Source organism: Oncorhynchus keta, chromosome 11, assembly GCF_023373465.1.
Source record: "Oncorhynchus keta strain PuntledgeMale-10-30-2019 chromosome 11, Oket_V2, whole genome shotgun sequence".
In the NCBI taxonomy this organism is placed as follows: domain Eukaryota; kingdom Metazoa; phylum Chordata; class Actinopteri; order Salmoniformes; family Salmonidae; genus Oncorhynchus; species Oncorhynchus keta.
The window spans coordinates 50,253,010-50,274,721 of record NC_068431.1 but is presented as its reverse complement, the minus strand read 5'-3'; the positions used below and the strand labels follow the sequence as shown (position 1 = coordinate 50,274,721).

At 41.3% G+C, this 21,712-nt stretch overlaps 1 protein-coding gene across 3 annotated transcripts; it reads right to left on the bottom strand.

Annotated features, from left to right (window-relative positions):
• Positions 1–486: 486 nt before the first annotated feature.
• LOC118390516 (fibroblast growth factor 13-like) lies at positions 487–20,331 on the bottom strand. 3 transcript variants are annotated; one of them, XM_035781164.2, is made up of 6 exons: positions 20,081–20,331; positions 19,540–19,662; positions 7,023–7,133; positions 6,710–6,813; positions 4,052–4,250; positions 487–3,684 (listed from the first exon to the last, which is right to left on the bottom strand). In XM_035781164.2, the coding sequence occupies exons 2-6, from the start codon at positions 19,595–19,597 to the stop codon at positions 3,542–3,544; spliced, it is 615 nt and encodes a 204-aa protein (XP_035637057.1). In that variant the 5' UTR covers positions 19,598–19,662; positions 20,081–20,331; the 3' UTR covers positions 487–3,541. The 3 variants fall into 3 exon arrangements, with proteins under 3 accessions (XP_035637057.1, XP_035637055.1, XP_035637056.1); XM_035781162.2 differs by lacking the exons at positions 19,540–19,662; positions 20,081–20,331 and adding an exon at positions 10,508–11,307; XM_035781163.2 differs by lacking the exons at positions 19,540–19,662; positions 20,081–20,331 and adding an exon at positions 10,589–11,307.
• Positions 20,332–21,712: the final 1,381 nt, after the last annotated feature.

Genomic DNA, 21,712 nt, shown 5'->3' with positions numbered 1-21,712 from the left:
ATGCTCTACCAAATAAAATAAAACAAATGTTGTTGTTTTTTTGCCAATATTTTATTTTATTCTGCACAATTTCTCCTGACCCTCTCTGTCTCTTTCTCGGTTTTGCGGGCACTCACATTTATAAACGCTGTTTGTACTGAGGTCTATCCCATCTCAAGCAGAGCTCTAGAGTTGTGCTCCACTCTGGTGTGATTGGCTACCCCTCCCGCTGAGATGGCCTTGGATCTCAACATGTGAGGAATTACCATCAATATTAATGGCCTCTCAGTCTTTAGCACCACTAGAAGAGGGGTGTATCACTTCCCTAAGGATTCATTGAAGATGATCTAGCTAGCCCATCCATAACGGATGGACGGACATTTTACACCGCCCAGGATATTGTAGTCTCAGTATTAGCACTGATGACAGCGGTTTAACACTTTCATAGCTGGGGTGGGAGGGGCCACTAGTATCAACAAGTGGAAAAGAGGGACAGCATAAGCAAAATCGCATTTCCTTATAAACATTTTATTCAGTGCTTTTTCATTAGAACAACAAATAACAAACTGGAAGAAGGTTCCAGATTAAACGTGTGTCTGTGCTATGGATCATTCACTAGTAGTCTGGTACAGACTGGAACACAGGGTCCAAAACAGATAGATAATAAGAACACTAGACCTACAGTAGTACATCATGCTGCTAGTTCCCAGAGGTCCACAGTCTCCCATGCAATAATAGTGTCAATAAATAAATGCATCAAACCAAATGGTAGACATCAGCATCTATACTGAACAAAAATATAAACGCAACATGTAAAGCGTTGGTCTCGTGTTTTGTGAGCTGAAATAAAAGATCCCTGAAATGTTCCGGCACGCACAACAAAACGCTTCTTTCTCTCAAGTTTTGTGCACACGTTGGTTTTACATCCCTGTTACTGAGCCTTTCTCCTTTGCCAAGATAATCCATCCACCTGACAGATGTGGCATATCAAGAAGCTGATTAAACAGCATGTGCATTACACAGGTGCACCTTGCGCCGGGGACAATAAAAGGCCACTCTAAAATGTGACATTTTGTCACACAACATAATGCCACAGATGCCTCAACTTTTGAGGGAGCGTGCAAGTGGCATGCTGACTGCAGGAATGTCCACCAAAGCTGTTGCCAGATAATTGAATGTTAATTTCTCTTATGTTGTTTTAGAGAATTTGGCAGTACATCCAAATGGCCTCACATGCCCGCCCAGGACCTCTACATCCGGGTTCTTCACATGTAGGATCATCTGATCATCAGCCACCCGGACAGGTGAGGAAACTGTGGGTTTGCACAAACTGTCAGAAACCGTATCAGGGAAGCTCATCTGCATGCTCGTTTGCCTCACCAGGGTCTTGACATGACTGCAGTTCGGCGTTGTAACCAAATTCAGTGGGCAACTGTTCACCTTCGATGGCCACTGGTACGCTGGAGAAGTGTGCTCTGGATGAGTCCCAGTTTTAACTTTAACTTTAATTAACAGACAGCATGTCTGTCGTTGTGAGGCTGAGCTGTTTGCTGATGTCAACGTTGTGAACAGAGTGCCCCATGGTGGAGGTGGAGTCACGGTATGGGAAGGCATAAGCTATGGACAACGAACACAATTGCATTTTAACGATGGCAGTTTGAATGCACAGAGATACTGTGACGAGATCCTAAGGCCCATTGTCGTGCCATTCATCCGCCGCCATCACCTCATGTTTCAGCATGATAATGCACAGTCCCATATCACAAAGATCTGTACACAATTCTTGGAAACTGAAAATGTCTGAGTTCTTCCAAGGCCTGCATACTTACCAGACATATCACGCATTGAGCATGTGTGGGATGCTCTGGATCAACGTGTATGACAGTGTGTTCCAGTTCCCAACAATATTGAGCAACTTCACACAGCCATTGAAGAGGAGTGGGGCAACATTCCACAGGCCACTAACAACAGCCTGGTCAACTATATGTGAAGGAGATGTGTCACGCTGCATGAGGCAAATGGTGGTCACACCAGATACTGACAGTTTTCTTTTTAAATCCATGCCCCTACCTTTTTTTTAAAAGGTATCTATGACCAACAGATGCACATCTGTATTCCCAGTCATGTGAAATCCATAGATTAGGGCCTAATGAATTCATTTCAATTGACTGATTTCCATACATGAACTGTAACTCAGTAACATCTTTGAAATTGTTGCAGGTTGCATTTATATTTTTGTTCAGTGCATTTGGCCCCAAGGAAGACAAAAACAATGCAGGAGAATACATACAATCATTTTATCTGGACGAGCCCTCCATTTCACTAATAACCCCCACTTGATTTTACATTTTTTTTAAATCGATGATTATGTTATTATCCTTGCACATACACGAGAGCAAGCACGTAATACACATACACGTAAACAAATGACGAAACACATCTAAATACACTATGAAACTACGTTCATGGTTTTCTATGTCCCCTAGAATGGAAAAGGAGCCTACTAATGACACAAGGCTGTAAAAGGGTTGATATAAGTGGCCTATTCAAACAACAAGATCTCCCAAAACTCAAGAGGTCTCTAGTTAGGCTTCCGGATGTAATAACCGAAGATGGTCCCTATAAAAGTCCCTATAAACCACACATTGGCCGTGTCCAATTTACCCCGTGTCCTACTCATAGTCTACTTGCGTTCGACAGAAAGTGTTATAGGGTGTCAAGTTTCGAAAATGTTATTCGCTTTAAATGCCACGATGTCATAGTCATTTCACGTTTCATGTAGTACGAGTTCGCTACATGCTATTGGGGGAGAAACATATTTTCAAACCAACGTGTGCTTGGCAACAGCTGATAATCAGATAAGGGGAAGAGTTTTGCATTCTGCATTATATGAGGCATTTTCAGTATGAGTGAGCCTGGTATGTTGAAATGTGTTACTTATTGTATACATTTTTTGCCAAACAGTATGTTGTAAATAGTATGTAGTACGATTAGTCCACAGTTTTTCCGACTTTTTTTTGTCTTCAGCAAAACCAGAGAGACAGGTTTGAGTCTTTGGTACACAGGAACAAATTAACGCAATTGGTATGGCTGGCAAGCAATGTATATGGCAGATAGTAGGACCGATGCAGAAGGCTTGCAGATATGTACACCTTTATTGGACTCAAACACCCCAAAAAATAGCTTTTATTTAGGAGGCATGGAAGCGACCGATCACGGACCACATAAATACTGGCCAGCAACTCTCCCTCTCAAGACCCTTGGAGAAAGAGATACATGGCTAATACGCTACATATGCTCAAGAATAATCCAAGGAAGAATATATACTCCAGACCAGCAAAATGGTTTAGGCCTTTTGTATCAAAGTTCATAGCAAATTTGACCCGCAGAAACCCATGGATTTTTTCATTGATGATGTCATAGTCTGTCACAGTGGTTTCAGTACACGCTAAGCTAAGCTAATTCCCTTGCTCTCCACCTGAGCAGTTGGACGAGGATCAGTTGAGTCTGCTTACTGTACGATTGGGAGAGCCGCCCTCTGCCCGAGACGGACTCCCCGCAGCTATGTGGACTGCTCTTTCTGGCTCAGTGTCTTCCCTCCTCCGTTCAGCAAGGCCGATGCACTGCGGCTCTTGGTGGGAGTACCGCTGCCGGAGCGGGAGAACTCGGTCAGGTCATGGAGTGAGGGTTCTCTGTACATGGCAACTGGAGGAGAAAGAGGCAGAGAGGAGCTCACGTTTGGCTGTATTATGCACAGTGTTGGGGAGTAGTAATTACATTTTGCTCCAGCTTGGTGGTTGGTTGAAGTAACTTTAGTTAAGTAAACGATGTGTTTCATCAGGGTCGCTTTAGTGTAGCTGAACTTCTGCTGGTGTGAAGTAACCGGTAGCTTGGTAAACTATATTTCCAGAGTAGCTTCCCCAACACTTGATTATGCTTTTGACAAACATTGTTCCGTAAAACGCCAAAATAAAATATACTAGGGTGAGTCTTTCTAACGAGCCACTTCAGGGTTCCCACCAACAGACTTCCACACAGACGCACAAAGCCTCCCAGAAAAAGGCCCACTTGCCTTTCAGTGGTTTAGGGATGAAGTGGGCCGCTGGTTTATTCTTCTTCACATGGTTGCCCTTCATGATGACCCCCTCTTTATTGAGGCCAAGGTACCAGGCTCTGCCTGACTGCTGCTGTCTGTAGAGCATGGAGGAGTAGGTCACGTAGTAGTTCTCAAACACCGACTCCTTGAACTTACACTCCGGGGTGAAATGCTCCTAAAGAGGGGGACAGCGAGGAGAGAGAGACAGGAGGGGGAATGTGTGTATGTGAGAAAATAAATAAATAAATAAATAAATAAATATATATATATATAGAGAGAGAGAGAGAGAGAGAGAGAGAGAGAGAGAGAGAGAGAGAGAGAGAGAGAGAGAGAGAGAGAGAGAGAGAGAGAGAGAGAGAGAGAGAGAGAGAGAGAGAGAGAGAGAGAGAGAGAGAGAGAGAGAGAGAGAGAGAGAGAGAGAGAGAGAGAGAGAGCTCCACCTAGTTTCAGCCATTTCGCTCTCACCTAGGCTATCCATTCATATCGAATGCCCAAAGGGGGAGTAAATGACGACAGACGGGTTGGAAGCAACTAACTGGAATGAAACACTGACAGAATTGGGTTGAAAGCGGACACAGAAGACTGAGCTAAAATGCAGTTGGGACCAATTCCAGTTCTATGCTTGGGAACCTTTTACGTACAAGTCAGGATAGTGCCCGGCACAGTGCCCGGCAGCAAATCTACAATGCGAAAACCTCAGTTGTGACTGGTGAGCTGAATTGTGAATAAGCCTAGGATGGGAATCTCTGATTTTTGGAGCCACCATGAGCCATCCATCACTCTCACAGCTTGCTCAGATTGTGACTTTTAAACTGCACGCTATGAAAACACTGACTCATTCAATTGCCAGGCAAAAGTCAATACTTTCATTGGTAAAGATTGATGCAAAACCACATTCTGGCACGAGATATTCAGCAGCACCAATGTTCATGGTGACCACACACACACACACACACACACACACACACACACACACACACACACACACACACACACACACACACACACACACACACACACACACACACACACACACACACACACACACACACACACACACACACACACACACACATAAATAAACATAATGAATTAACCTAAACAAAGTGTTTGAAATTCAATATCCATCCAGATTGCTAAATAACCTTACCAAAGCTGAAACAAGAACAACTTGAGAGGGTTAACATTAGCATTGCCATACTCATGTGTCTCCATGGTAACTTGCAACTCTTCCAGAAACCAGCCCTCTCAATAAGATGCAGGTTACCAATGGGGACATAACAAATGGAACCAACTTGTGTTTTCACAGCAACAAGTGATTCTTAAATAGAATTAACATGGCGGTTAAGGTGACTTTCAATGTGATCAACTAGCTCAGTAACACCGGTAATTACTATACTGTGATATACAGTGCATTCGGAAAGTATTCAGAACCCTTGACTTTTTCCACATTTTGTTACATTACAGCCTTATTGTAAAATGTATTAAATTGCTTGTTTCCCTCATCAATCTACAGTACACACAATACCCCATAATGACAAAGCAAAAAAAAGTTTGGGACATTTGTGCAAATGTATTAAAAATAAAAAAACGAAATTATATATTATAATATCAATATCATCATTTACATAAGAATTCAGAGCTTTTACTCAGTACTTTGTTGAAGCACCTTTGGCAGTGATTACATCCTCGAGTCTTCTTGGGTATGACGCTACAAGCTTGGCACATCTGTATTTGGGGAGATTCTCCTGTTGTTCTCTGCAGATCCCCTCAAGCTCTGTCAGGTTGGATGGGGAGCGTCTCTGCACAGCTATTTTTCAGGTCTCTCCAGAGATGTTAGATCGGGTTCAAGTCCGGGCTCTGGCTGGGCCACTCAAGGACATTCAGAGACTTGTCCCGAAGCCACTTCTGCGTTGTCTTGGCTGTGTGTTTAGGGTTGTTGTCCTGTTGGAAGGTGAACCTTTGCCACGTTCTGAGGTCCTGAGTTCTCTGGAGCAGGTTTTCATCAAGGATTTCTCTGTACTTTGCTCCGTTCATCTTTCCCTCAATCCTGACTAGTCTCTCAGTCCCTGCGCTGAAAAACATCCCCACAGCATGATGCTGCCACCACCATGCTTCATCTTAGGGATGGTGCCAGGTTTTCTCCAGACATAACGCTTGACATTCAGGCCAAATAGTTCAATCAGATCAGAGAATGTTGTTTCTCATGGTCAGAGTCCTTTAGGTGCCTTTTGACACACTCCAAGCGGGCTGTCATGTGCATTTTACTGAGGAGTGGCTTCCGTCTGGCTACTCTATCATAAAGGTCTGTTTGGTGGAATGCTGCAGAGATGGTTGTCCTTCTGGGAGTTTCTCCCATCTCCACAGAGGACCTCTGTCAGAGTGACCATCGGGTTCTTGGTCACCTCCCTGACCAAGGCCCTTCTCCCCCGATTGCTCAGTTTGGCCGGACGGGTTATTATGTGTAGATTGATGAAGAAAAACATTTATTTAATCAATTTTAGAAGAAGGCTGTAAATGTAACATAATGTGGAAAAAAATCAAAGGGGTCTGAATACTTTACGAATGTGCTGTACAACCTGTGTGTCGCGTGTAGGAGACCCAATGTTGTGGTTGGGAAGGAAGGAGACTCACAGAGGTATACAGAAAGCCATCGTTGTTCATGGCCAGGTAGAGTTTGGTCTGAACCCCCTGGATGGCCACAACTCGCAGCCCAACAGGAATGAGATTGAACACAGCTGCAATGTGGAATACAAAAGAGAGAGGGTGCGTAGTATACTGTATAAGAGAAACATTATACTCAATATGCAATAGTGAAAATACAGCTACAGGAAATGTTTGAGCAAACAAAAATCAAGCCAACATTTCTTCTTGAATTCGACATAACAATAATCTGAAATCGGCACGAATTAAAGGCAAAAACACGGTCAAATGCACACAGTCCTACCATGGCTGTTGTCCTCGTCCTTGGTTCCATCGATGGTTCCATCAGCTTGCATCTGAAGGTAGAAGCCTGTGCGGCTGTACAGTCTTGTCACTATCCCCTTGAGCTGGGGCTCTGTAGGCAGAATGGGAGAACAGGAGGAGAGGGAAGAGAGGAGGAGAGGAGAGATTGGACATAATGCCAAGTCTATAGTCCAACGCTACTCGTTTGCCACGGCTTCACAGTCGGTAGTAAACTTTCAGGGGGGAACCTCAGGCATCCCATAGACATCACACTATGGCACAAACCCAGACAGTGTGATGGGTACCTGGGATCGTGGTGGCCGGCCATGCAAAAAAAAAAGAAAGAAAAGAAGCTCATTCATAGATTCAAAAACAGGTGCACTAGCTTTCTGGATACGGTGCAATATATTTTGAATGTAACGCTTGTTTAGATGATAATTTCATGCACAAAAGAAGCATGGAAGTGTGAAGGTGTTGTGCACGTATTCGATAATGACACTGAACGTATTGCTGGTGTCTTAAGTGTTCGAGTGAGGTAATGAATTGATGAGTGCATGGACTTGCAGGATCACCAGAGTTTGATGGAATAGGTCGTCAAATAAGGTCTTTCTTACAGTGGGGCAAAAAAGTATTTAGTCAGCCACCAATTGTGCAAGTTCTTCCACTTAAAAAGATGAGAGAGGCCTGTAATTTTCATCATAGGTACACTTCAACTATGACAGACAAAATGAGAAAAGAAAACCAGAAAATGACATTGTAGGATTTTTAATGAATTTATTTACAAATTATGGTGGAAAATAAGTATTTGGTCAGCTACAAACAAGCAAGATGTCTGGCTCTCACAGACCTGTAACTTCTTTAAGAGGCTCCTCTGTCCTCCACTCGTTACCTGTATTAATGGCACCTGTTTGAACTTGTTATCAGTATAAAAGACACCTGTTCACAACCTCAAACAGTCACACTCCAAACTCCACTATGGCCAAGACCAAAGAGCTGTCAAAGGACACCAGAAACAAGATTGTAAACCTGCACCAGGCTGGGCAGACTGAATCTGCAATAGGTAAGCAGCTTGGTTTGAAGAAATCAACTGTGGGAGCAATTATTAGGAAATGGAAGACATACAAGAACACTGATAATCTCTCTCGATCTGGGGCTCCACGCAAGATCTCACCCCGTGGGGTCAAAATTATCACAAGAACGGTGAGCAAAAATCCCAGAGCCACACAGGGGGACCAAGCGAATGACCTGCAGAGAGCTGGGACCAAAGTAACAAAGCCTACCATCAGTAACACACTACGCCGCCAGGGACTCAAATCCTGCAGTGCCAGACGTGTCCCCCTGCTTAAGCCAGTACATGTCCAGGCCTGTCTGAAGTTTGCTAGAGAGCATTTGGATGATCCAGAAGAGGATTGGGAGAATGTCATATGGTCAGATGAAACCAAAATATAACTTTTTGGTAAAAACTCACTCGTGTTTGGAGGACAAAGAATGTTGAGCTGCATCCAAAGAACACCATACCTACTGTGAAGCATGGTGGTGGAAACATCATGCTTTGGGGCTGTTTTTCTGCAAAGGGACCAGGGCGACTTATCCGTGTAAAGGAAAGAATGAATGGGGTCATGTATCGTGAGATTTTGAGTGAAAACCTCCTTCCATCAGATGAAGATGAAACGTGGCTGGGTCTTTCAGCATGACAATGATCCCAAACACACCGCCCGGGCAACGAAGGAGTGGCTTCGTAAGAAGTATTTCAAGGTCCTGGAGTGGCCTAGCCAGTCTCCAGATCTCAACCCCATAGAAAATCTCTGGAGGGAGTTGAAAGTTCATGTTGCCCAGAAAGAGCCCCAAAACATCACTGCTCTAGAGGAGATCTGCATGGAGGAATGGGCCAAAATACCAGCAACAGTGTGTGAAAACCTTGTGAAGGCTTACAGAAAACATTTCACCTCTGTCATTGCCATCGAAGGCTATATAACAAAGTATTGAGATAAACTTTTGTTATTGACCAAATACTTATTTTCCACCATAATTTGCAAATAAATTCATTAAAAATCCTACAATGTGATTTTCTGGATTTTTTTCTTCTCATTTTGTCTGTCATAGTTGAAGTGTACCTATGATGAAAATTACAGGCCTCTCTCATCTTTTTAAGTGGGAGAACTTGCACAATTGGTGGCTGACTAAATACTTTTTTTGCCCCACTGTATGCAATAACATCACCATTTGGACAGAGGTGCCATTACTCCAAGGTCTTCACGCTTTAAAGTGGGATAGAAGTGGTGCTGTTGGCGTTCGTGGTGATGATCAGTGGTGTAGTGAAGGGTATACCGACTTGTTTTTCAGCGGGCATTGCGTATACTCACTTCGTAAGTCCCCACGATGCGTATCAGAGTAGTGTGGTGGAGGTACGTGCCATTGTCAATGAAAAAGGCTAATTGAACAGATCAGAATGTTTATCTTAAAATGTTGGCCAACTATTATTGGTTCACATTTTAGGTGCAGCGGTAGGCCTTATGTGCAAATGTTCCGAAGTGCAATTTGCGGATAAATACTGTTCTAAAAATGTGTACTGCACGTGAGCATACATTTAGGAAGAGGGGAGATCTAAAGATGCAACAACTATCATGGGATGCTAATATGACTAGGATAAATGCCTTTGGCTGCTAGACAATGAAAGAAAGTGGAAAGAAAACCAATAGAACAGGAGAACGCATAATGAGGAAGTCTTTATAAAATACTTGCCTCCATGTTTCTATGGTGGGATTTTGGCTATAGGCTACTTTAAAGCAAGGTAAGACATGCCTCATAATACAAAGTAAAACATCCAGGTTTCAACAATTAAGGAACAGGAAAAATGTAACGATGGCGATGATAGGCCTAACCGGCTTCTGGTAGACGGAAAAGGCTTTCCCATAAACCTTCTCAATTAAATATTAAATAGCTACAAAGTAGCCTATGCCTACCTGGCAGAATGATATCATGATTATTTGCATCAATCCCATTGGCAATTTCTTTGGCAAACTCCATCTTATGTGCTACAGAAACACCACTGACCAAACAACAGTGCTAGGTGCCTGCACACTTGAATTAAAGGGTAACTACACTTAAAAATCAAAAATTCTTATATTTTTCCCAAACCTCAAAAATGGTCTCCTGATGTGGTTTAAGGTTTGTTATCGACTTAGAACATGAAATGTTGTCTTTTTTTTTCTATTAAAAAAGTGTGACTGTGAGACCAAAAACCTGAAGAAAATGGGAAAAATGCTAAACCTGTACATTTCTGACAGCCTCATTTATCTGTTTCAATAGTAGGCCTACAATTAGCCTAATTGCACAGTACGGCTTGGGTTGGCCTGACTGTGAAAGACCAATATGGGATTCATCATTTTAGGTCACTGTTTCTCATAGAATTTTTCACACAGGGCACCTTTCCTTTTTCCGGGCTGACCGTTTGGGAAATTATTAGCAAAATGAAAGTATACCCACTTCTCCAGGCATCACTACACCGCTGATGATGATGATGGTTATGATAACCGTTTTGTTTTGTGTTAAGTCGAAAGATCACACCTGGTCGCCTTATTCTCTTCCGTTTCTTAGAGCCAAAGAGTTTGACGCGTGAGAACACGTTCAGCTTGCTGGGTTTCTCACAGGGTCCCCTGTCCCCTGCTTTGCAATTATCCGGACTGCTTGCGCAGCGGCAGGCATTCGCCTTCTCCCGCTCCCTCGCCTGCCTCTTCTGCCGAATGAGGGAGCTGGCGATCGCCGCGGCCATAGCCAGCTTGGCGGCTTGGTGATGACAAAACGTCCCAGGAGAAAATTTGAGATCCTCCGCTCACCAAACAATGAATATTATCCAATGGAGTCTTTGTGGTATTGTTTTTAAGTCAACCAAATAATCCATGGTAGCCTTCAGGTGTGTAATAAAAGCATTATATTAGCCTACACATTTGAATTGTCAAAGCTGGAAAAGAAGATTCTGGACAGTCCAAGCAGAAAGACCTTCAGCTGTGAATCAACAGCTAGTCCCTCCAATTCATACATTTGATTTGTTGTTGATCACCGCAGCTTCTCTTGCATGCACACAATGGCTGTGATGTGTCCAGTCTACGTGAGAAAAATGCAGTCCTCAAATTGTTTTTCAGTCAAGGAAACAACTCTTGTCATAGTTGTGTGTGCCATTGATGCAGCAACCACAAGCAATCCTCTCCTCCGGGTTGGAGCCAATGTCACATACAGTATGGCTTATGGTAAATAGAACCTGTTAAAGCCATGAGGTATAAAAATCATGTATGTTATGCTGTGAAGAGAGAGAGAGAGAGCGAGAGAGAGAGAGAGAGAGAGAGAGAGAGAGAGAGAGAGAGAGAGGGAGGGAGGGAGAGAGGGAGAGAGAGAGAGAGAGAGAGAGAGAGAGAGAGAGAGAGAGAGAGAGAGAGAGAGAGAGAGAGAGAGAGAGAGAGAGAGAGAGAGAGAGAGAGAGAGAGAGAGAGAGAGAGAGTCTAGCCTCATTTTGGTGCAGAGGTTCCCCTATTACCGTTCTCCTAGCAGCAGGATATTATGCTGGCTGCATGAGCACAGGTTTTTATTTGATTTAAAAATAAGAGTCCCCCTGCAAAGACACGCTAAACTTTAGAAATATATATATATTTAGTACTCTAGTGCAGTGCAAATGTTTTTCACAGCATTGCAACCACTTTAGAAGGCTTACACCAATACTGGTACGTTGAAAGCTATTGTGTCGACTATATTTAAAGAAATACACTTTTAATAAAATACAAATATATGTAACTGGAATTACTCAATAGAGTCTGCAAAACTTAAATTGGTCTGGGTAATGGGTTTAATACAGAGTGCTAGTGACTCCTTAATCCACCCTCTCCATACACTGTGTATAAATAACATTTTGACTTCTATAGAAAAAGCGATCCAATGTGCCGAGGTAAAAAGGGGGTTGGGATTACTCAGTGGGGTCTGTAGAATCTATGTATGGTGTTATTTCATGAGGAAATGTGATCTAAATACCCAGCAGCACTTTCTTCTCTTCCTCCTCAATGCACTGCAATTCATTGATGACGCTGCACTTGAAACACCGAAGACATTTTTGACTGTCGATTTTTTTCTAAAGTAGAGTACCCGTGTCTTGAAATGTGGGTCTGAAATGTATGAGGACGACCTCTATCAACAACCCTCAGTAATTCAACTACTTAATAGGAACATTGTAGGTTAAACCGCCTTACAATGATCTGGTGCTATCCCTGGTCCTGAAGTCAATGCCGATATCCACGCAGAACTTATCAACACTCAAAAAACAAACGCACTTTGCAAACATTTTATTCAAAATGAAAAACATGTTTATTTACAAGGTAAACGTAATGAATATCAAGCAGGCTATTAGTACACAGTATAATCACGCTTTCAGAACAGCAATGGACACAATTATTTACAAGTTACAGGCCTTTATGTGTTGCTTACCTAACAAGGTTAGCAGTATACAGTAAAGGTCTATTAACTCGTTTTCAAAAACAAAAACAGAGAGAAGATAATTTACAATCTATATTATGGTGATTGTCTATGAAGGTCAGCAAATGCATTTTTTCTGAGTTTAAAGTGCATTACGTCAGACAATCCACAATAACAGTCGAAAGAGAAAATATTATGAGAAGCACTGGAATTTATTTAATAAAACGTGTCAGTTAATTCCCGTTTTAACACACTGGGATACATTCATTCATTTCAGTCCCCCGTTTCATAAAATGTTTAGGCTAAAAATGCATGGTCTAACACACTCTACGATTCGTTTCAATCACTCATTGAATAAATAAATACAATGAATGATGGGCACCGATATGGAAAATCTATATCGACATCAATTGCATTTTTCGATTCAATATTGATATGTCGGTTTGTAGAATAACACATTGCGACTGTGTTGAATGTTTCTGTATAGTCCAGACAACTGCTTGTGGATTTCCCATTGGGCCAGGTGTGTTATGGTGGCATAAACCTATATCTAAACAGTTTGAAATACAATCCAAATACCATCCACAGTTAATGGCCCATCAGCAGGCAACTAAGTATGCTAAGGAACCTGTTTCAATTTTAGTGGAGGTTTTTAAAGAATGAGAAGCAGCCTGTGAGAAGGTCTGTTGGAGGGCGTTGCGCATGCAGGAAGAGTTATGTAAGCTTTTTTTTTACAGAACACTGAAGAATAAACCAATATCACGATACGCTTTGCTCATATCGATATCAAACAATATCGATATCGACTTATCAAAATTGGTGCCCACCACTACATTAAATAAATAACAAATGTATATTTAAATATAATTTCATTATTAAAGGGCAATTCGGACACTTTTCAACCTCACATGCAGGAAGGTAAATTTAACCCCTTTACAAACATATACTGGCTTAGAAGTCTATCCTTTGTTATGGAAAATGTTAATTTTATTCACCCTGGCATTAAATGTACTGTGAATGGAGAATGTCACGGACTGTGACATTGATGTCTTCATGGTGGGCTTATATTTTGAAGGTTTGCTCATGACCATATAAAAGTGACGCCATAACTTGTGCTGCTGGCAGAATACTAGTGGTGCCATTACTCCTTTCACCTCCCTAACTCTGCGGTATGAATTGCGCAATAGACAGGAGTCTTGTCCAAATTGATTAGGAGAAACAGGTAACTGAATACAAGCATATGACAGGCATGAAACGCGGATCCAAAAACAATTCAAGAAAACGTTGTATCGTATAAATCCAGGGATATATATAGATAGCTCTGATGTCGCATATGTCCTCATCGCAAAAATAATCAGGAGAGGGAGGTGTGTCCAGTTGAGTGTTTTCTGCTAAGACTAACTTGTTTGCGGCAGATCATGCCTCATTCACCTCCCTGTCCGTCCCCTCTCCAACTGGGATGTGGTCATGTGATATGAATCTGCATAATATACTTTCCAAAAGGTTCATTCAATCGGTGCATTCCCGAAGCGCCGAGAACATAAACCGAGATCTCATCGGTTTCCAGAAGGACTATGGTATAGGTCTTCATCCTGAGGTCAAATCTATCTAACGTCAACGCCGTGCCTGTCTTCCCTCAGGTAACAACCACACCCGTCATCAGATTGAAATGCATTTCAATTTATTTGTGGTTTCGGATTTGGCGACATATATCCTACTAATGAGTGGCGTCTCCTGGTTTTATTTGGATGAATAATTAAAGCATAACCAATCATATTATTCGATTGAGATTTAATGAGATCTAATGTGAAATAAAATGTCCACGTAGGCTAGTATAACTTTCCCCTATTATAACTTTCTTTGTATTTGGATGAATGATTTCCATAAAAGTATAACCCTACTTTAAAGCCCTTTAGTTGCTTTGATTCGTGGTATAAATCTAGGTTTATACTAGTGGCACTGTTGTTTTGATTTTCTGTTTACGTTCCTCTGGTGTTCAATTGCCTTCTCTAAGGCCCTTAACACAGATCATTTCTTCAATTGCATCACCTGCAGTTCATAGAGAATCACTCACACTTAGAATGACCTAATTCTTGCCTTCTCGTATCAACAGTAAAATAACAACCTCACCCATACCAACAACAACAGTTAAACTGTGAATAGATCAATGTTTTAACATCACATATCGCAGGAAGGCAACGCAATGTCACTTCAGGACATTGGAAAGGGAGTATCACTTATGACTTCAGTGCCTTGGACAGGGAGCGCCACTTAACTTTAGCACCTTGGACAGCGCAAACGTACACTACTATTTCTATGAAATACCCATTCAATTATATTTGACAGGGAATGTCACTACATTAGCACCTTGAGCAAAAACGTCACAAGATCAGCACCAGGGACAGGAATCGTTACTCTAAGATCAGCACCGTAGACAACACTCATACTCACAACAGGCACTCCAGGAGGGGAAAACTACGTCAACCTATTTCTACCTACAGTATGCCAACAAGAGCATTAGGCTATGTAGGCTCAGTACACTCTTAGAAAGGAAGGTGCTTTCTAGAACCTAAAAGGGTTCTGCGGCTGTCCCCATAGGATAACTCTTTGAAGAACACATTTTGTTTCCAGGTAAAAACCCTTTTGGTTCAACATAGAACCTTTTTGGGTTCCATGAAGAACCCTTTTCACAGAGTCTACATGGAACCCAAAAGGGTTTGAGAGTGTGGGCTAGGCCTAATATTTGATTCAATTGAATGGAAAAAGTACGATGCTTTTTTAGCTAAATCGGGGCCTCCTCCCCCCAAAAACTCATTTTTTGCTATTTTATTTTAGAAACATAAAGATGATTCAATATTGTAACAATAAAAGGTATTTAAGTGAGCGTACCTGATGCTGATCTCCGCAGAGGGAAAGTCATGCTTCGCCAAGGAAGAGTCCTTTGTTAATGTTTCAGCAGGACTTTTCGAAGTTTAAACCGACAATTCTCAAAGGCATTCCATCCATTAAATTTGTGCACGTGGTTGTGATAGGATATCATTATAGAGCATTAGTGGAAGGCCATTATTATGACTTTAGAAACGCTCGTTAATGATTTATCCCAAGGTATCGCTGATCGGGGGAAAAAAACATGCATATCACTGGGCCACTGTAGCCTACGCTAATGTGCAGGAAGGTATGGGAACCCCTTTACAAACATAACATGGCATATACTGGCTTGGAAGTCGATCCTTTGTTATGGCAAATGTTCATTGTATTCACCCTGGCATTAAATATACTGTAAAGTGTGAATGTTATGGACTGTGACATTGATGTCTTCATGGCTGAATTGATCTAAACATCATATAGATCGCAGGTATCCATAACATAGACTACAACACCTCCCACAACAGCCGTGGAAATAAAGGGGAAGCCAAGCAATCCACCCCCCGTAAAGATGGATTCTGCACTAGGGGGGAACAGAGCCACTTTCTGCCCCACAGCAGTTGTTATTTTTAAAATTTATTTTGATGAAGCAGAGGTGGGGAGCGCTGGAGGAACGTTGCGCATCATGGCAAACAAAATGTACAGTACATACATGCGTCTGTTCTATTGCAAGTGTTCATTTTCTGGAGTAACTTCTTTGTTGTAATATCGCAAACGAACGTGGCAGTTTCACCATTAAGGATTCCAGCTTTAAAGATTTGACTCGCAACTCATTAAATCCAGAAGTAGTAAGGAAGTCTTATTAGACCTATTATTATATTAACGTGCTCTTTCTTCCTTTTACGACACAGATGGTCGTCATCCTGGTGAACAGTAGGCCAACGGTTTTGCATTAGAGACATGATCAAATGAAAAAAACATATTTTAATCATTAGAATGAGTCATAATTAGTGCGGGGAGTGGGCTATATAGTATATATAAACTACAATCTGTAAGCTGCAGTCATATTTGCGACCCTGTCTATCATTAGGTAACTCTAATAGAAAGTCTAACTGACCACAAACATTTCCACAGTCATTGGGGGAAAACATTAAGGTAGACACAATAGCCATCTTCCCGGAAACCATTTCCATTCATTCCTACCATTAAATCTCTACCATTTAACTTAATCTCAGGGCAGGGGCGTTCTTTTCCAATCCGATTCAGATTCTTTAGTCTACAGATTGTATTTTCAAGGTAGGCTATAAGGACACCAGCATACCAGGTATGCCCTCGTATGTGCAGTATTACAAACTGGTGATAACTTATCCCCGTTGAGTTGTAACTCGTCAAACTGGAACACTCTCCACTAGATGGAGCCAAATGAAAGTAAAATCATCTAGGAGTGAGTGGGGCTCCAGGGTCCATATTCATAAAGTGGGTCAGGATGTGAGTACTGATCTAGGATCAGCACTACTACTCTGACACACTTTATGTACAAACAAAAATGTGGTCCCAAGACATCATCACCTACTACTTCTCCCATGAAGGAAAAAAAGCATTGAAGGTTTACTGTGGTGCATCCAGGCTGGGGTTAGGGGGGTTCCAATGCCGGGGGAAAAGCACATCCTAATCCTGTTGAATGAAATCAACATGCCATTCAAAGGACAACTGAATTCAAGCAAAGCCCAAAGATGTATATCAAAAAGACAAACCAGGTGCAAACATGACATTTTCATGGACAAACCCTCAGGAGAGATTTCTCTTCCCATTCTGATGGCTTGCTTCAATCGACAGCAGAAGATTTTGTGACACGTATTACGGCAGGGGGACTCAATAATCTCCACCTCCACAGATTGGCTAGAATCCTGCCGTAACCGAACATAATCCAGGGTCTTGCACCGTGGTTATAATATATCCTACCATAAAATGAGTTAGATTGTGCACCAACAATACACATACTGCACACACACACAGTAAGACATGGATTTATATAACCCTTTCTCACCAGAGACAGCAGAATATCCTGCGAGTTCAAGGAAGAACACCCGTGTCCATTATCTTTTTGCCCGAGCATCTTTCTCCTGGAGGTAATGCACACCATTTGGCCTGGAAAATTGTGACTAGGCACTGCCAGTACTCAGGGTGAGTGACTGTGCTGCCAAGACACATGTCGATGGGCTCCTGTCATGTGTAACCCGGTGGCGAAGGAGTTTGGACATAGGGTTTTTGGTGTAAATGGGATTTAAATGTCTTCAACAAAAGCCTTTGTGATACCTCTAGTTTGTCCATACAAAATTTGCTTTGTGTTTTTGGATAAATGATCAGTTGGCATAAATGGATACGTTGAAACGGTAATAATCAGAATCCAAAAATATATGCATGTAGTTAAATTGCGGTGAGTTACATTATCTCCAGCTTCCTACACTTTAATGCTGATGATAAACTGCCAGGATAGATATGTTAGTGTCCACACATGATCAGTGGGCGGTGAGAGACAGCAGTCTTGCAGCTCTAGGGTCTGCTGTGGCTATGGGCAGAGGCAGACCTCCATCTGCCGAATAACAGTCCACAATAATGTGGCTTACGCTGTCACAATTGACAGTCATTTGTGTTCATGTCTAAAGCGTAGAACAGGGCTTTAAAGCACCAATTCATATGGGACAAAAAATATATATAAAAACATTTGTTTATTCAAGATGTTGGAGCCTGAAACACAACACAAAACACCCCTTTGACAGTCCGTCTGGAAAAATTGAGTATGGATGCTGAGCTGAAACATTACCGAAGATACCCACCTTTAGTATCCTTTAAGGAAAAAGGCAATTGAAAGTGGCATCATCTCAACTTCAAATCCTTATGTTATCAACCGTTCTGTTCCTTTATCTGCACTTTATTTAACCTCCTTAATTCACATGATTTTATAAACGTTCAATTACTTTGTGTCTACAGTCTACACTAACTTAATCCGCTGCAAAGTCTAAAAATTCAAGATCCTTTGGGGTCCTTAGAAACTGGCTAAATGACCTCTAACCTTCTACCAGAGAAAGAGAGAGAGCGAGAGACAAAGAGAGAGAGAGAGAGCAGAGATGTTTTGTTGTACCCTTACCAGATAACTGTTTTGATTTATCCTTACTCTGAGTAGCTACATTTACCTAGTAGCCACCTAGGCTACTATTTAGTCATTCTAGTCATGTGAATGCTATGAATGAACCATTGTTTTTCTAATGTATGAATATGATGTCATTATGAGAGCTCCTGGTCTAAACCCTGTTAGGTCTACTCCCTGTAGAGGTCTACTCAATGAATTATATATATATACTAGATGACTATTAAGGGGCGCTGTGCTGAAGCCACCGTGCCTCCATCTTGGCACTCCCCCACAGTGTAAAAATATTTTGGAACCTAATAGAAATACATTTATTAACGTCTACATTATTTTTTTGCCACATTTATTCTATTTCAGACAACTTATTGCAAACTTAAAAATGCAAAAGGGAAAAATATATACAAATATATTTTTTTAGAGATTACTAATTTTACTGTCCCCACTACAACAAAAAAATACTTAAATACATTAACTGGGGAGTGTCAACATGGCCGACCGGTGGCTTCAAAGCCTCTCAATGGCCAATACATAGAATCAGCAATCCAGGGTTTATATACATCATTTGGTGTACTCCCTGTAGTGAAAGCAGTGAGAACTCGCGGTCTACTACCTCCTTTGTCTCCATGGCAATTTTATTTTCCCAGCGTCCATTGCGGCGTTTCCCGCGGAGATTCTGTTCATGACATAAATATTTGTCCAGAACGCGCACCTCGCAGTGAACCACCATAACCTCTCAGTTTACTCACTACAGTTGTCATAACAGACCGGGTGTCTGTCTCTCCTCTCCATGCACACGGTATATTCTGTTTAGCCTACACTGTTTACATTTGTATCCACTCCTTGTTATTTGCATATCGTATCGACTGTGTGTAGGTAACCTTGATAATAGTCAAAACCGTTGTGATATTATATTGATGAGGCGCACTGAATTCGTTTAGTTGAAAGATCATTAACCGACTTCATGTTAAACCCCTACATTACAGTGAAAGTGGCATAAAGCATTCCTAAAGGCTATACATTCTGTCATTTAGGTAGGCTGATCACTCACCTCTGGTTGCATATTCCTTTTCCTCCTTTGTCACTTGTTTCGCCGTCTTCGCACTCATATAGCCGTCTTGGTAAATCGCACAATGAAGCTTCAAACCAGCAGAACAACGCCACACTGGTTCTCCTTCGAATTACAAGAATATGTAAAGCGGTTTCAGATTTTTTTTTTGTTATCATCAGGTGGGGCTCTGTGGCACAAAAACACTAAGGATAAGCTACTTGACCGTAAACTACTGGTCGTTTAGCCAGGGAGCGTGCTGACTTGATTTATTGAGAGAGGTAATATATAAAACATCATTTACCATGTGAATTCAGTGTCCAGTAAAACACGTAATCTTAATGTAATAGTAAAGAAGATATTTTCAGCATGGTTGTAAACCACATAAAACAGTTCGATACTCAGACCACTCCGCCACGTTTTTGTAAGCAAAGCAAAACTGCCATAACCGAGACATACACACATTGATACAAATTATCATATTTCTAAGGTGTCAAATTGATAGCAGGTGATACAAAATGACAAGTGAACGGAGGTAGTTTACCAAGATTGAGTAACCTCCCTCCGTGTCCTTCCACAAGAACCGACAACGCATCCGCCACTCAGCCACACGGGTCCGCGCCTGCGAGACTCTGAAGAACACTATTCAGGGACTCAAGATTCCAAGGAGCCAACTTCACAATGCAAGTGTCAAGTTGTTTAAAGAGATTTCATTGAAACAAAACAGTCAAAATGAATAAAACGACATTTAAATAATCTGAAACGCATGAATTACTCCCCGTATTTTGTATTATTACTCCCAATACAGGCACTAGCCTCTTCCAAAAAGGACGTTAATAACGCGTGACAGCCTAATCATCATCATCATCGTGATCAGAATCATCATCCTCATCATCATCATCTGTCATACTTCTTCGTTTTAGGTTGTCGTGATTATCACGACTACGAATGCTTATATAATCAAAAGTATTTAGTGGTAAGCCTACTTGGAACATTTTATTATCTTAGTCTTGGCTTTCTTTCCTGTCATGATCATTATGACTTTCTGAGGTCCATTTAGTTCTTATACTAACGAACTAATCAAGAGTAACTGGCTCAAAACTACAGCCTACAAGATTAGGGGCAGAGTAGATTGACTGGGGTTATTAGGCATAAAGCCAACTGACTTTTTTGGGGGGAGATCTGAGTTATTTTATAGTATTTTTGTTGACAGGACAGAAGAAAGGACAGATAGGGAGGCAGATATTAGAGAGGGTTACATAAAGTGGTGAAGGGCACAGACAGTCGGGGGAGTGGGCATATGTGATCCATCTGTAGCTCAGTTGGTAGAGCATGGCGCTTGTAACGCCAGGGTAGTGGGTTCGATTCCCGGGACCACCCATACGTAGAATGTATGCACACATGACTGTAAGTCGCTTTGGATAAAAGCGTCTGCTAAATGGCATATATTATTATTATATTATCCATAGTCCGGACCAGACTTCAGCACATTGATAGGATTTTTCAATGAGATTATTGTATATAAAATAATATAGGATAGAATCCTATCGGAGTCAAATAGTACTGGTTCCAAAATCTGATAAAAAATGTTCTATCGGATTCTAATTGCATTCTAATTGGATCGTTGTATTTGAATCCTATAGGATTTCGAGTTTTTTTGTTCTCCTATAGGATTTAAATACATTTCGTTGATGGGAATTGTATATATATTTATGTTACTTAAGGATTTTTTCCCCTCAAAACATAGCTATACACTAATAGGATTCTGATAGAGGTGATACAAAATCTTACAGCATTGCGAGAATCCTACAGGATCCGTTAGGGTGAGTCTACTTTTGATGTCCATGAAAGACAGCAGTCCAATAGGATTCCAATAGCTTTCTGATAGAGCATCCACAATCAATATTTTTTTTGTTGGATATTATGTTGCAACAAGATTAAAGTACATTTTCAATAGTAAGCTATTTCTTTTGTAAGTGGATCTTTTTCCATGTCATTTCAGCAAGCCATCTCAGATTGTTCTGAAATCATTTCTGCAGTTAGAAAGAAGACAAGATAAGCTTTCCAGAAGCCATTTATTTTAATTTATAGGATTCATATAATATTAAATAATAATAGTACCTAACATCTGATTTGGACCAAACTTTTTTCTAACAATGAGTAAGACATGAGGAAT